At 45.0% G+C, this 17,057-nt stretch overlaps 1 protein-coding gene across 9 annotated transcripts in view; it reads right to left on the bottom strand.

Moving 5' to 3' along the window:
- tacc2 (transforming, acidic coiled-coil containing protein 2) overlaps positions 1-17,057 on the bottom strand; it is a 47,313-nt gene that overhangs the window by 22,082 nt on the left and 8,174 nt on the right. For 8 of the 9 annotated variants that reach the window (XM_079169081.1, XM_079169084.1, XM_079169086.1 and 5 more), the window contains exons 1-3: positions 9,429-13,334; positions 7,653-8,594; positions 3,396-3,689 (exon numbers count right to left, since the gene is read on the bottom strand). In XM_079169081.1, the coding sequence (XP_079025207.1) occupies positions 3,396-3,689; positions 7,653-8,594; positions 9,429-12,787 (4,595 nt within the window). In that variant the 5' untranslated portion in view covers positions 12,788-13,334. Of the gene's footprint in view, positions 1-3,395; positions 3,690-7,652; positions 8,595-9,428; positions 13,335-17,057 lie in introns of those variants that run through there. The other variant, XM_079169089.1, reaches the window with a different exon arrangement.

Raw genomic sequence — 17,057 nt, 5'->3', positions numbered from 1 at the left:
GACTAAAAAGAAAGAATCCCCATTTCAGCGTATCACACAAAACCCAGTGTTCATGTCCAACCTAACACCACATTTGAAAAGTTGAGCGTTTGCATGTAAACATGAAGTCCATTAACTGATGTTCACAAAGAATATTGATGGGATTCTAGTCTCGGATGAGCCTGTTGGTCGATGTTTTACAGCCTGAGGGGACAAGTAAATGTGTTGCCCACTCACAGCTCCCAATAAAGACCCCTGCTAAAGCAAAAATATTGATTGCTATTGCCATCCCTACCCCCATACCAGTTCAAAAGATATATCTGGGGCAGAAAATCATGTGAGAAGTACAAGTTCCTATTCTATCAAATGACTGGCGTTAAAGTCCTTTTAAGTGCCTGGCCCTGCACTGCTGTTTCAACTGTAGACCACAGAAAATGAAGAAATAAAAAATTCAACAAACTCAGGCACTGGAAGATATGGCTGTGGCAGTTTTTGATGAAAGATTCATAACGACGCTCTAGAGGAATCAGGGTCACCACAATCCAGCAAGGGGTTTTGAATGGAAATAGTGTATGCTTTTAAGCAGCCTGCGATGGTGGAGAACAATTTGTGGTTTCCTGGCCGTTCGTTGAATCTTAGTGTGAAGACTTGGCAAAACCGTATTCAGTTTAAGCATGTTAGTAGAAAAAAAATGTAACCCCTGAAATGGGTTTTGTTTGTGTTTAAACAAAACCAAGTCAGAATTAGATATGATAAGCGCGACTTATGAAGGGGGTCATTGTTAAGATGTACCTTAATTACAGGTATAGTCTCAAAGATTGCCAAAGGCTTAAATTAAACAAGGAAAACAAACAATTTACCCCTTAATTTGGCACCGCTAAGCTCAAGGACCCACAAACTATTCAAACAACCCTAAGCAAGAAAAGATGCAACAAACCTCAGGAAGGACCACCCTTCCACGGCAAATTATAGGTTTGATATATATCAAATATATCAAAAATATCAAACTAAAAATACACTGTGACAGTGACATGGAGTTCAAATACGTGTTTTGGGGGATCCTGGTTGTAGATATCTGTGACAGGATGCTGAACTGATCCCTCCGATCCTCCCGCTGAGCAAAGCTTTGTCTCTCACATGCCAAGAAAAGGCTGCATTGCTCCCATAAACAATCACTCGAGGGATCAATTCCCTGAGGCTGTGTCTACAAAACATCCACGCTCCGAATTCTCCCGTCTGCATTTACAGTAGATCTTCTTAAAACTGATTTCTGAGATTCTGTGCCAATTCCTTCACTTTGTGTCATCAAAGTAAACGGTAAAAGGCAAAAAGAAAGGCTAGCCATCCGCACGTTATCTGGCAGACATGTGTTGTGAGTGTAGAATATAATGGGGAGAACACATTTGTCACATACACAGGTAAACGAGGAGGGCTGGCTGTTAAAGTATTGTACAATGCAGTGATTTATATCTGGCTTTCTTTAGTCTCAAATAGTCACAAACTAAGTAGAGTGGAGGAGCTGATTGTTTCAGGGGAATCCAGACAACAGAGGCACCAAGATGTGAAAACAAGCATACAAAAGTCGTCGGAGTCACTGACCAATTGATTATTAACTCAAAAAAGGAAGCCTGACTTGTTTTGTTTTTATCCTACAGAAGGATTTAATCAGTCATGCAACGCTCAATGAATCATTCAGGTTTGTTTTCGATAAAAGTCTAATGTCTAGTAGCCCCACGGGAGTTGCTCGATACATCATCACTTTATTGCCAGCAGCATAGATTGTATGTTTTTGTGTTCTTTGCCTTGCATTTGACTTTCACACTCAAACTAATATACCAGATTAAATGTATAGTTTATACCTGCACACATGTTGGCACCTCTGTGTGTCTTCAGCACTCCTCTCTCCTCTCTACTGTTACCTAACAGAACTCTCAGATATCATAAATAATATAACAACACTATTCTATCCTCGCCCTCTCAAAGTTCAGGTCCTCTATGAGCAAGGGAGTCATTTAAAAAGACAAAACGTATCAAGTCACAAGTAAATAGGTATAATTCTACACAGAAAACAATACAGAGTGTTGAGCTGGTGTGTCTCCCTGTGTTGCTTTCATATACCTGCAGCATTCAGACAGCAGAGTGCAGAAACAGGCAGGCAGTGGACCATGAACACTAGGCTCTGTGAGGAGAAAACACCCTCTGCTGGTTGTAAGTAACAGTGCACTATGAAAGTGGCTGAGTCATTACCTCTTATAATATACAGTAAGTTTATGAAAATACATTGCAAAACTAGGAATAATTGCAGAGAAATCTGAAGTATCAGCTGTGCTGATAGCAAAATAATGAGGAGCATTTAAATGTAATCAGTATCAGTGTTATGAATGAACATCATTGTCTTTTGTAGCTTCGTGCCATGAATAGGGTGACGCACGCGCAAACAGCTTCAACGGCAAGAAATCAGCCATGATATATAAAGTGGTTATTATGAGCCTTAATGTGAAAAAGCATGGTGTGTAAATGCTCTACTTTATCCTGTAATGTTTAAAAGATCCACATATAAACATTTCACCCTGATGCTTTTGCTATATCCACCATTAACAAGCCACAATTATACAGTATACATTTTAGTTTCCATGACCACTAAGTTCATACATTTGCAAATCCTGTTTCCGATGAGTTCATGTGGTCGACGTGCATGGAAATGCTAATCTGTAATTGTATGAGGTGGTAAAACTGGTTGCCGAAATAGAAGACGAGAGAGTTGCTCTGGATTTCACTCAGAAAATGGTAATAACGCTGTATGTGACATATCAGTATATAGTCAGCACTCTCACAATTCTATTTCACGATTCCTTAAGAGAATAGTTAAGCATTCAAGGAATTGTGCTTAGTCGCTTTCTTGCCGACAGTTAGAGGAGGAGAATGATACCACTCTCATGTCTGTACGGTAAATGTGAAGCATGAACCAGCAGTTGGTTAGCTTAGCTTAGCACAATGACTGTAAACAGGAGGAAACAGCTAGCCTGGTTCTGTCCAAATATCCATCTACCTGGCCCTCTAAAAACTCAATATTTGACACATGATATCTTGTTTCTTTCCCAAAATGTTGAACCAAGTTAGAAAAAGGAAACGGCGTGGATGACTACATTTCCAGTAGTTTCTCTCTCAGTTCAGGAGCTCTGAAAATCAACATCTACGAGGTAATTCAGTGTGCCAGATCTCGATTTAATGCTGTAATTTGACCTGAACCGGGGTTAGAAGGATAAGACATGGCTAATTTTCATCAAGCAGGCTAAAGGGACTAGTGTCAGCACTGGACAAATCTACTGTGATTATGAACTTCACAGTGACATGAGAAATGACCCAATGAGCTGGTTCAGAAACAGTGACAGTCAGGAAAAAGTTCATGTGCATACCTTAAAGGAGGTGCAGAAGCAGGGAAGTGGTCCTCGCACTGGGAAGCAGGAGGTACAGGAGGGGAGGTGGGGGCGAGAAGAGGAGGAGGAGGAGGAGGAAAGCAGGGAGATGCAGGTGGGGTTGGTAGAGCTTCAGGAGTGTGCCTCGCCGGGGGTGTAGGCGGAGGAGTGGGAAATTCTGTGGTGTCTTGGAGGTGAGCAGGGATGGCAGGCACGAGGTGGTATTCGGAGGTAGGAGGTGGGGGAGAGGCAGGGACACGGTCGCCTCTCACTGCCTGCTCAGCGAGGGAGGACCTGCGGGGGAGGGAGCACAAAACATCAACAGACAGACCAGACACAAAAAGGCCAAGCGCTGCGATTCGGAAAGCACTCTTGAGGACTCACTTCACTTGCCTCCAGAAAAATGAACCATGACGGAAACTTACCTCAAAGTGGAGAAAGATGGAGCACTCGTCTGGACCTAAAATGCTCACCACAACCATCCTAATTTTAAATTAGAACAAACTGTAACTCCTCTCTTTAGTCCCCTTACATGATAATCCATGTTTCCCTAGCTTGCTCTACTTGCTTGAGGACGTCTGGCCTTGTCATCAATGGCCACCTGGTGGAGTGGATTTGGCCCCGTTCCAGGCCCATCTTATCAGGAGTGGTAGGCTCCCTAATCTGACGCCCATGCAGCTGTTCCCCACTTGGGGCATGCCTCCTGTTTGGCTCTAAAAATACCCCAGTAGCCTCTTCTGCAGAGGAGAGCTTCACCATACCTCCATCAACCAAAGCACATTTACAGAGCTCAAGCATCAAGTCAGCTGTCTGCTGAGCAGCACTTTCCGAACGTCCTTTTCCAGCTCATGCCGGACTGAAACTGAGCTCTGTTATTCAACAGCTCCCTCTCTCCAGTAAAGTCAGAACTTAATAACATTTAATGAGGGCGTGTGCTTTTCTTGAGGGCGTAGCAAGTCACAGTTTGCGTCTAACACAAATCTGGTTGCCATTATAGGACAGACCTTTCTAATTGATACAGGATGTCTGCAAGAAGAAGAAATGTCCTGCAAATCCATATATGAATTTGTATTTGGTCCCATTCCTCTCGTAACAAATCCTCAGTCAGTGACTTACACCAGCAGGCCAAAGCTATACATATGTCAGCATCTGTGGCCAACTTGGCACATGCAGCCTGGAAATAGAAACAACCAAAGCACAACATAGTCCGAGCACTGTCATAAGGCTCACTGCTGCGTCCAAAGATGGACAAAAGCGGCAACGGAGAAGATAGAAAAATGAATCAAGTGTATATAGAGAAGAGAAAATGGCCCAAAAAAATATGACCCTGGACACAAGTGTGAAGTATTTACTGGCTCAATGGCTTTTATGTGGAGATAATGGCAGCTGGCTCACTCAGCTGGAGCTTTTCAAAGTCTTCTTAATCCAGATATGATGTGTATGAACGTGGAGATGATTTATTATCATTACAATGTGAATCCAACACGTTAGACTGAGCACATATGCTATTCTTTAGCAACACACTTCTTCACGCCCTTGTAGTTTTACTGTTGGCATTAACACCTGGAGGCTGTCCAATCGTTTCTTTTATTGTTAATAATTCAGCAGTGTGCTCAAAGTCAACCCATAAGCAGTTCTTGATTTCAGAATGTACAAGGCCAGTCCAGCGATATATAGTAGTCATTTTCTATCACAGTCCAGATAAAGAAACTGGTTCTCCAACCTCCACACACACATTCAGCGTAATCTACGGGAAACAGCTGGACACGAAAGTCCGGGCAGGGTGCTTAATGATAAACAGAGAGTTGTAAATAAAACCAGCTGAAAGTACTTGGAAACGTGTTCGTTTTTACATGGTAACAATGGGACGACCATTTCTGTCGTATAGCCAGCAGCTACCTCATACTGTCCAGACACACACACACACACACACACTCGTAGGCCTACTGTACATTCAACAACACATCGTATATACTGTAAACACATACGTCATGAATAAATAATCAACCAATTCTGGGACTACAGAGATTCAATTATTACTTACTTATTTGAATGAATGACGGACGTGGTGTGATTTTCTACCTTATTAATGCAAACTTCAAGGCACTTCAACCTTCAATCGCCATGGCAACTAGTCTATTTACAGCACAGTGTGGGCTACAGCACATCCTCCTTCCTTTTTACTCCAGTCATTCTCAGTGTTTCATGAGTAAAAATGGCTTTACAAAAGATTGTACTACATTTTATTAAAACCAGCATTTTCAAAAAATATTACTACGGCACTTGAATGCCTGACGTCATACAGCAGATCAGTCAGTGGCCCTTTTCCTGCTAGGCCCCAAATAATGTATTAGCTGCTTATTTCAAAAGTCTACCGTGCCAGCAAGATGTTTGGAAAACTCACAGACCGTGTCTAAACACTAGTTCTACTACTACTGTGATGTCTCTCCAACCTCAAATCAGGCAGCCTCAGGGGAGCACGACATGCTCTAACTTGTAACTTTTTCTTTTCCAAGTACACCGTTCATTTCATAACTTTGTTCCTTATTTTCCGCCCTCTGCCCCTTCAGTTTCTATTTGTCCCTCCTCCCATCTGGTGAGGTCAGCAGAGACAGAGTGTCATTAGCACTAGTTACCATCTGTTGCATCAACCTGGACGGACTTAAACCCAAACACTTACAGTAGACACAGACAGAATAAATAGGGAACCTACTTCTCGTCAACTCACCCAGATTTCGGCCAGGGAGGAACCCATCAAAACATTCAGAGCAAACTACAAGTAAGTGATGGAAATGACTTCTGCCGAGCGACTGCTGAACTCCAAAACACCAGAGCCAAAAGCATGTACGTCCCAGTCCTTCGTTCCTCTGTCTGTGGGTCTGACCGACTCTGTCCCACACACTCACGCCGCAGCACATGCTCAAGTGTTTCCCTGAACTCTGGCTTTTGTTCCACTCTGTCTGGTGTGTGCAAATGACTTCAGTGGGGCTGAGTGCCTGCCTAAATTCCTCCCACTACAGGCTTCAGTTCACAAAGCCGCACAGACTGAGCAGGACTGACAGCTAGGACAGCCTCTCGGGGCGGGGGGAAAAAGCATATGTACACACACACACACACACACACACACACACATAAACACATCATTGACCATGCAGTCACATTTCTGTCTCTGGCACATGTACGTAAGTGTAACTTTATCTATGGATGAAACCTATAGTGGAAATAGCTCTGTCACTCCTCCTCCCTCCTACTCTGAACAGACCTTTATGTCTCCAACAGCAGTGATGAAACAAGTGTTGTGACTGACAAGCAGCAAGTGCTACTCTGGCATGTGGGATGGCTCCTGGGCATGCAGCAACCGGCAGGAGAGAGTGACGACTAAGAGAGATAACTGAAGAAGCTGAGAAGATAAACGCAGCAATAGAGCAGCTATCATCTTACTGAATTACAATATATCAAAAAGCCACTCCTCACATAATAATCACATACATGGAAAGTCAGTCAAGCCGGAGCTGTTAAAATAAATACTGAATGCACACGGGCGACGAACTGAAAGACACACTGGTTTACGATGTCTATTTAACTAAGTCAAGAGTTTTATTGCCGTGTCACCAACACATACAAATCTGTAAGACTCTGTCTTCTTGTCCAATCCACTGTAAAACCGCTGCAGACAGCAACAACCTACCAGACATCCTCGCGGTGTCTAAAATCAAACAAACCCACCAAGGGGAATCTCCAAGCGCATGGGAAACCATTTTAAATGTGTGACAGGCAGCACTGCTGAGCTGTAAAGCACGTGTCACCTTGCCATTCTTCCTTTTCACAAATAAATTAGCTGCAATACAATGTCTCTTATCACTGTAATGGAAATGTTATGATAAGGTTTAGGTCTAAAAGGTCATACACAAATCATTCTGACGTGTGGTTTGCTGTTGGAAGCCCATGTCAACCACAAAATTACCATTCACCCCTTAAACCTGTTGGTCTTCATGGTAAAAGGCTATAATCCCGAGATTTTATTCGATTGAGGATTACAAGGACATGTATTTTTAATCCAGACTCTGACTGAGCTCTGAAAGAGCAGCAGCCTCACGGGGAAACATTACTCCATATTACTCACCATTGGTGAAGGAGGCTGTCACTGTAAACTCTACAGTGGGACAATGCGGGGAGTGTTAAAAGAAAGATTTTGAGTAAACACTCCTGTGATTGATTATGTATCAATCTTGTGATTTTACAAAGGCACTCACTCACCCGCTGTCCTGCAGCTCCTCTGCAGGGTCCTGGACTGTTTCTGTCTCTGCAGTTTCCTCAGCTGGCACTTTAAATGGCTCCTCAGGAAGGACCTCTACAGGTCTTTCCCCTAGCTCCTCCGGCAGCTCACGGCTCAGCCTCTTCTCTGGTTCTGGGAACTCTGTTGATGTCTTTGTTGGTTCTGGGATCTCTACTTCAATTTGTGTTGGTTCTGGGAGCTCTTCTGGGCTTTCTCTTGGTTCTAGGAGCTCTTCTGGAGGCTCTTCTTCTTTCTTGGTTGTCTCTGGGAGCTCTACTTTTGTGGTCTGTGTTGGTTCTGGGGGCTCTACTGTCTGCTGAGTTGGTTTTTGGAGCTCTACTTTCTCTGCTTCTTCTGGGAGCTCTACCGTCTGCTGAGTTGGTTTTTGGAGCTCTACTTTCTCCACTTCTTCTGGGAGCTCTACTGTATGCCGAGTTGGTTTTTGGAGCTCTACTTTCTCTGCTGCTTCTGGGAGCTCTACCGTCTGCTGAGTTGGTTTTTGGAGCTCTACTTTCTCCACTTCTTCTGGGGGCTCTACCGTCTGCTGAGTTGGTTTTTGGAGCTCTACTTTCTTCACTTCTTCTGGGGGCTCTACTGTCTGCTGAGTTGGTTTTTGGAGCTCTACTTTCTTCGCTTCTTCTGGGAGCTCTACTGTCTGCTCTGTTGGTTCTGGTAGCTCTACTTTATCCGCTTCTTCTGGGAACTCTACTTTCGTGCTCCGTGTTGGTTCTAGGAGCTCTACTGTCTTCTTTAAAGGTTCAGGAAAATCCACAGGCTTCTTCACAAGATTCAGAGGGGGTATCTCTGTTGTCTTCTCTGCTGCTCGGTCTGGTGGTCGGATCTCCTCTTGTCTCAGAGGGGCAGCTATTTCTTCAGTCGGAGTAAGAAACTCTAGTTGAGGAGACTCCAGAGATGGGAGGGGTCTGGAAAAACAATGCAAGAGAAGAGGGGGTTGGGAAATTTGTTGTTTAGTTTACAGCACATGAACAAGGATTGACTGACAAATGACAAATGTGTGGTTACGGGGGCTTGTGTTGCCACAAGTGTGTATGTGTGTGCAGAAGTACATGTTTGTGTGTTTGTGTATTGTTGCATTGTGTTTCGCACTGTGAGAAAAGGCTCATTCTTGCCCTGGAGAGCAGGGCCGATGTCACAGCTGATGTCATCCTTTGAATATAAAGGGCTGCATTACTTCCATTAGACTTCAAAAGGCACAGTCATCTGACCCGAGCTCAAGGCAAAACAAAGTGCAGCTCTGTGTTTACCTCCTCATTCATATTCATTATCACACAGCTCTCTGTAATATCACTCCAAACAAGTCTTGGACATAGTGTTACTGGAATGCTAAGTTGGAAATAAACTACAGCAATATATGGGTACAAAATACCTGGTAGATAGGCTGAACATCACAGATATACAACCCATGGAAAAATCCAAATAAATGTACATTTTCTAGCTAATTCTTTGGCTGTCAACAAACCTAAATTGGACTACACAAGTGTCTTTCTCTCCATGAAGTAATTGAACAGATGCTATGTGACAGAAGGCTAACATGCTACTTTGTGTGACACATTAGTTTAGTTAGGCCCATGATGACCTCCACTGACCTTTCAGACACGTGTCGTTGCACAGCATTTATTTGTCATCAACATAGTTTTATCAGCGTGAAGTCTCATGTATACTCCTCTAATCATCAAATTATTTTTCATTTTTCTTATATGATCATTACAAACACAGACGCATGCTCTTGTGTTTACCTTGTGGCCTCTTGTTTACTCTGAGAAAGGTGGGCAGCTTCTTTTAGAGCTTGTATCCAGTTTGTTTCTGGTTTTCCGTCTGTAAGTCCAAGATCAGGACTCTCTGACACATCGGCAGCCTCTGTGTTCACAGACACTTGTTCAACAGGAGCTTTTCCAACTGATCTTCCTTCACAGAGAGAATTGTCATTTTCTGATGCCTCAGAAAGTCCAAAGGAGCCACTGTCTTTAGCACTCCCAGTTTGACTTGTGACCTCCTGCTTTGTCATTGCTTCATTGTTCCTCGCTTTTATCTCAATTTGTCCCTTCCCCTGGCTGCCTGCTTTCACTTCGTCCAAAGCTGCTTTATCTTCCTTTGTGATCTCCTCTACATCAGGGCCTTTTATGAGTGTTTGTACTCCTGGGCTGCTTTGTGTGGCTGTCGTTTTATTGGAGCTTTGGAGCTTGTGAGGCTCGCACACTGTGTCCTGAATTTCACACTCCTCAGTTTCACCACTGTTGCTTTTCACAGCCGGGGCAGCACTGAGATCCTTTTCCAGAGATCCTGCTTGCCCAACCGGATTACTGAATAGGTTTGTATGAATTTCTCCAGCCTGGTTTTCACCTTTAATAACTGCTGTATGAATGCCTTGACTGTCTGTGCTGAACTTTGATGGAACAGACGTTTGGATAGGTGATGTCTCAGGTTCCTGTGATGCTGACTCAACAGATACAGCAGTGTTCTTTGAGGTCTCTGGTTTTCCATGTTGGTCTTGACAGGCAGCTGATAGATTGCCTTTTTGCTGACCTTTACAAACCAGATCACTCGCAAACACAGTGTCTGTATCTGACCCAACTACCCCTAATGCGGGGTGTTCACCATCATCCACCCCCTGTCTTATCTCACCTACATGGGAGCAAGCTGTTACTCTCCCCATGTCAGCCGAGGCATTACTCTCAGCCGTCCTTCCACTCTCATTAAAATCACTGGCAAGGTGAGATGGCACATAAACCCTGTCAACCGCTGCTGCAGATTGAGCTCCCTCTCCCTTGGCTTTCGCTGAACCCATTGCTCGTTCATTGCCACTGCTGTCATCACATGTCAACTCATCCTTGTTTCCTGACTGACACAAACTCCAAACAGAGCTGTCTCCTCCCTCTACCACCCCTTTCACCCCTAAAGCTAGCGCTTGGATCTGCCCGACCTGACTGTTAGTCTTTTCTCCCCGCTCTAGGCAGCCACCTGATAATTCCTCTGTGGGATGTCTGGATCCCAGATGCCACTGCTGTTGCTCCTGTTGCTGAGCAAAACAGTTTGGCTCTGGTGTGGACGGTGATTGGCCAAGAGCTGCACTCAAATCCGGTGCCGTGTCCCTGTCGGAGCTGCATTCCAGTGTAGCTGTCGGAGTTTGGCCCAAACTCAGGTCGTAAACAGTGTGAGGTTCAATACCAGACTCTACATTAGCACTTAGCCCATCCCCAGGTGACCCTGCAGGTTTTGCGGGAGGTAAGGAAGAAGTCTCTCTCTGGCTTTTAGATGCAATGCCACTCTTTCTTTCTCCTTCATCCTTAATGTCATCCTTAATGTCCATTACTGTTGATTCAGTCTTTTGAACTTTATGTTCATGTGGTGGCGGCAGGTCTTTAATTTCCTCTACAGCCTCTTTATCTGGCCCATTACACTGTTGTGGTGTTTTGCCTGTCTTTCCTGTCTGCAGCTTGCTGCTGTCTGCTGTTTCCTTTTGATTATCCATCGTCACCTCCTCAACTTTTTTCTTTTCCTCTGCAAACAACACAGAGGTCTGATCTCCCAATTTCTCAATCATATTGTTTTCTTTAATGTCAACATAAGCCTCTTTGGTAGGCAGGTCAGAGCTGCGTCGGCAGCTGACATTAATGAGATCATCCATAATGGAGGCTTCAAAAATATCAGGTTTAATGCCAATAGAGCCTGGCTTAGTGTGAGATAGGGGAATTACATTATCAGACCCACCCTTTGCCAGTATATCCACTGCACCAGGTAGCTGAGGAGGAGACAGATTTCCGTCTTGAGGAAATTGAATATTTACATTGTTATCTGCAGAATTCTCAAGTTCAGCGACAGATTCCATAATATAATTTCCGTCCTTCAGTTTCGAACAAGTCTCATCTGCTTTAATGCTGAAATCACCATGCTCCAGATCCTGTGCTAAAGACATTTGTGTCATTTCTCTGCTCTTGTTGGCATCAACCTCTCCCTCGACTTTGGTGATGTCACCATCAGCGCCGCAGTTATCTGTGTGCTCAGGAAGAGAGATATCACAGTCTGTAATGAACTCCAAGTGACTCAACATTGGGCCAGGACGCAGCAGCACTAAAGAAGAGTTACTGGAACATTGCTCGATAACAGGAATTGACTGGTCAGAGACTGTCACTTCTGAAGTCGCTGATACATCCTTTGTCAGATCAGCAGAGGGAATTGTGGGCGTCATGGCATCTGTGGTAACTAGTTCATGAGGAGGTGTTTGATCCAATTGGCTGGGAGGCTGATAACTGGGGTCACTAGGCTTTGTTTGAAGAGAGGCTGTGCAGATCATGGTCACAGTTTCAGTTTTTGAACAGGACTCAAGGTTTGTAGAGAGCTGCCCACCAGGTAACTCAGCAGAGCCATCACTTAAAGGCTTGCAGGTGACATCATCAGCTGGACGCACAGAACATGAGGAGAGAGGATGTTGGTTACCTTCATCACTAATTAAAGGTGTCTCCTGAGGCTCAGCATGTATCTTATCTATCTCTTTCTCAGTCGACAAACACAGATTTACAGCACCCTTCTCTGTTTCCGCCTCTGATTGCTTTGTCACCTTGGCTGACACCTGTGAATGATCAGCCTCAGAGGTGGCTCTTTCTGCTGTTTGTGAAAGGTCACCAGCCTGGTTCTTCTCGGTAGCACATGGGGGCTGTTTTGAGCAGGCCTCGCCCACTGACTGTAAATCCACAGTGTTTGTTCTCAAGTTGTCGTGACCTGACGGATCGATGTTAATCTTCTCCTTGGTAACTTTTGTCCCTGTGCCTCCTTCATCCAAATGGACATCTTTCTGTGGCTTTGGAAAGTCGGCTGAGCTCCGTATTGCTAGTTCATCTGTGGCACGAGCTGCATTTGTGGGGATTTCTGGCTTCTTCAAGCCGAGGAAGGTGTAGCTGGCCTCAACCACAGGATGGTGCAAGCTCTCATATACAGTCAGCGGAGGCAAAGAGGCGCAGCCCATAGCCGACACCGACATGTCCCTGAGAGCCACAGAGGAACTGCCTTCTTGTTTCACATTGTCCGCGAAGTGAACTCTGTTGTTGCCTCTACTGTTGCCTCTACTGCTGTCACATACGTTCACACCCACAACAGACATAGCACCTCTTTTGCTCTGGTTCTGGGCTTGGAACTCAGCTGCACTTTCGGCTGTCCTGGTTTCTGTTGTGCTACTCTCGGGCTGGACCTGTTGATTGCTGCTCGCTCGGCGCTCGGCTGGGATTTGTTGTGAAGTAGTCAGATGCTGAGGTGAGATTAAAGGCAGGAAGACTTGGCTGTAGATTCTCTCTGTCTCTGTGATGGATGACTCCTCACAAGCGTGTCCCAAAGACAGGGCTTCCTCTGCAATCAAATTCTGTTTGAGATCAGCCCTTACCCCGCCGTTTGTATTGCTGGAGCTCCGTTCAGGGTGAGTGAGGAGAGGTAAAATTGCTGCTCCACGCTGCTCCCGGCAGGTCTGAGAGAGAAGGTCCTTTTCAGTGCAGATACTCCCAGAGATGGCAGCAATCGGCTCACTCCAGCTCTGTGGCCTCAGCTGTGACTCGGCAACATCGGTGGGCGGAAGCGTCTCAGTCCCAGCTGATGACACCCCGCTAGCAGAGGCTTCTGGCTGGCTGAATGAACTGTGCTCTCTGGCTAGCCCTCCTTTCTCTCCCACCTCCTCTCCTCCTCCTCCTCCTCCTCCTCCTCCTCCCTCCAATCCCGCAGCGCCGTTATCCTGACAATCAGGACCAGTGAGTAGCCCAAAGGGAGAAGTATTGATATACGCTTCTAAACGGAGAGTCTCTTTTTCTTTGTCTCCCTCATCAGCTGGTATCTCTGTGTCTGCGCTGCGAACGGTTGTCTCTCTCGGTCCCTTCATTTCAGTCTCAGCCGAGTTGTGTGGCATTTTGCTGCTGCAGCTTTCCTCAGATGCAGCCTCTCCCTCTTTGTCTGTGAATGCAAGTGAGCATTTGCCCTGTGAACAGATTAATGCGAGCTGAGGAAGGCTGTCCAGGAGTCCTTCTTTCTCTCCGTCTGCAGAGCTGAGGCACTTTTCTATTCCTCCCAGATCTTTCTCTCCTACTGCTTTCTCACTCTCTGCGATTGCTACAGTAGCTACTCTCACCAGTGAATCACGCCTCTCGCTTTCTCCCTCTCCCGTGCTTTCTATCACTTCTGGCATCGTGGGTGTTGCCAGTGGCAACGCAGCAACCACCACTAAAGCCTCTTCAAGGGCTCTCTCCACGCCGCTCGCTCCCACACAAGTTCGGGTGTTGGAGAGTGGGCTGTGATTCTCATGTGTGAGTAACGCTGCTTCTGAGGTAACTTTAGCCTCCTGTGTTTGTGCATCTGATCTCTTATCAGGACAAACAGCTGGATTGATAACTGCAGTTTGGACACATGTCATGGGTGTGTTTTGGTTATCGATGACACCTCCGGTTACATGTTGCTTCCGCTGTGGGCTTTCATCTGAGCTATGGTTAATGCCACATGGGGCGTCCGCAAGGTTGTGGTTATCTGATTGATGGGGCCTCTGTGAAAAAGCCTGGTCGGACGCAGGTGAACAGACCGAGTCAGTAAGAGGATCCTGCCTGCTATGAGAGGATGATAGTGGGGGGCTGGGGCTGTGCTTTCCCCCGGGACTCAGCTGTTGCTTGGAGTCAAACCCATTATCAGGCTGCTCTCCACAGATCACAGTCGGAGCGTCTGCCTGTGTCACTGATTCGACATTTGCTGTTGAATCTGTGTGATTTCCTGCCTTCTTGAGAGACACCGCCTGTAAATCACTTTCAGGTTGTACTACTGTCTTTGCTTTCTGTTCAGTCTCTGCGTACTTCTCTTCCATCTTTTTCTTTTTCCTTTGTTTCTTTTTTTCTTTCTTCTTTGCCTTTTTGCCCTGCCCGGCCTGTTTGTCACATGGGTTCATCAATTTGTCTGTGTTTGACTCCTGATCCTCACTGTAATTCTTTGCTCCTGTAGTCGTCTCTGATAATGCATCTTTACTGCACTCTGGTGTTTTATTGACTGAATCATCTGTCTCTCCTGTCTCAACTATACACACGTTAATACTGGACTCATCACCACAATTCTCTTTCTTTATATCTATAATGTCTGTTATTGCCTCTGTACCTTTCTCCCTACTCACTGTATTACACTCTAGAGTGCCATGTTCCTCAATGGCTGCATTAGAATTGACATGTTCCTTTCTAAAATTGTCTCTCTGCTCAGAGAACGCTAGACCTTTAAATAAATCTTTAGTTGTTTCTAATTGTGTACGTGTGGCTGTTTCCTTCTGCTCCTCTATCTTCATTTCTTTTTCTGTCTTAACCTCTGGACATTTATCCAGGCTCTGTTTTTCTTTTATTTCACTCTCTGTCTTTGCTGCCGTAGTGCCCAATATGTAATTCCTGAAACTAAACACAACTGTATCCGTCTGACTGTTTGCTGCCTCACTGTCTCCGTGTGTACTCTTGTTTCCATGGACACGGTTGCTATGTCCTGGCTGGACACCGATTGGAGGCAGCGACGATGACTCATTGGATTTATTAACCGTCCCTTCTCCAGTTTTCTTCCCTACATCATTAACCGTCTCAGACGTGGTGCTGGGGGGCCCTGTGGGATTAAGTATGCCCAGTGAGGCCATTTGTTCTTCACATTCCTGGAAGGCCTCTTGGAGTTCCTGGTCTAGGAGCATCGATAGGGGAGGGGTCACGGGTCGGACAACCGGGTAAGGTGCGACAGCAGGCCGAGGTGAAGGCTGAGCATCTGTGAGAACTGGGTCGCTGTCATGAGGCCTGAGGCAAGGGTAGGGTGACACAGTTAAGAGTCTGGCTGGCAGACAGCTGGTCATTCCACGATGCCACAAAGCGCTGCTATTAGCAGATCCCATGCTCAGACACAGCACTCCACGATATGCACACACAACACACAACTGTACTCAGGAAGCCTATTCTGTGATGTACATTCCCCTACAAGAAATAACAACAACTGTCTCTGAGCACATGCTTGTTATTGAACATGCAGGTCTGTTCATACACACCAAAACATGGTTAATTTAGGTGTTACACAACCGATGCAATTGTCCTGTGCACAGCGATTTTCAACAATCCTTTAATTGTAATTTCCTTATTTTGATGTGACTGCCTGATTTTCTAATTGTACCAAAAGCTTAACAAGGATGTATATGCCTATATTTTGTATGCTTACCTTTAAAGTATGAACCTAGTACTACTAGTAGCAACTACTAAGAACCAAGGTGCATCCATATACTGTACATTAGTAACCACGAAGAAATGTCTTTGTTCTAGTCACAGCTGTAGTGTACAGTGATTATGTATACTGAGCAATACTGCCTATGACATCGATCATTCTGATCGCTGTAATGAACACTCAACTCTATGCTGTAACTGTAAACGCTACATGCTACATTACAGCCTAACTACCATTCCCTGAAGACAGAAAGGGATGGTCACAAATCCTGTCAACAGACAAACAACCTTATACAAGCTCGTGCTTATTCACCAAAACAAATACTGCCTCATAATATACTGTCGATCAAAAGACATCAAAGCAGTGACATTGCCCTGCAGAACACTCCTTGAAGTGCAGAGCAAGCATCATCATGTTGGAATGCTTGGAATATGATGGCTTTAACAATTAGGCGAGCTTTGTGCCAGTCCATTGTAACTGCTGAGTCACTGCTAAGCCATTCGCTGGCAGCACAGAAACAATGCTGTGGGACCATCTTAATCTTTGAGCCTCACTGAGTGTATAGCGCCACCATCATTATTTACTCATGTCATCAGCATGTATCTTGAAATCTGCCCCCCCCCCCACAAAACCAAGTCCTATCTATTTCTTTAATGAACGCAGCCACCACTATGTCATTATTCATGTTGAGATGTGAATAAATAAAGTGAGAAATAACGTCACTTAGTGTCACTGCATGTAGGTGGTTAATACGGTCTCAGCATAAAGGCTTGTAAACACAAAACCTCAGCCCTGACAACATGTTACTCACCTCACCGACCTGCTGCTCAAGCCTGCATCTGGCACTTCTTACCGAAAGGGAGGAGCAGCGTATTCGACTAAACTGTTTGCAGCTGGAAAGTTTTGCTGTACAACAAGTTGTTGCCTGTCATATCTGCCTGAAGTAAAATGGACCAGGTGCGTCTCGCAGTATTACATCTTTACACTGTGTATGTCCTGTAACTCTACAGTGTTTGGCTTCTCTATTTGTACTTTCTGCAGTTTGAAAATTTTAATCTATCCAGTGAATGTTTTGCACAATACTTATTTACTTAAGACTTAACAATGCGGTACACAAAATAGTGAGTAGTTAGTAATAGTTACTGATAATTAATGAATTGTTAATGCGTAGTTCCTGA

Source organism: Pholis gunnellus (genome assembly GCF_910591455.1).
Source record: "Pholis gunnellus genome assembly, chromosome: 11".
Taxonomy (NCBI): domain Eukaryota; kingdom Metazoa; phylum Chordata; class Actinopteri; order Perciformes; family Pholidae; genus Pholis; species Pholis gunnellus.
This window is presented reverse-complemented; position numbering and strand designations above follow the sequence as displayed.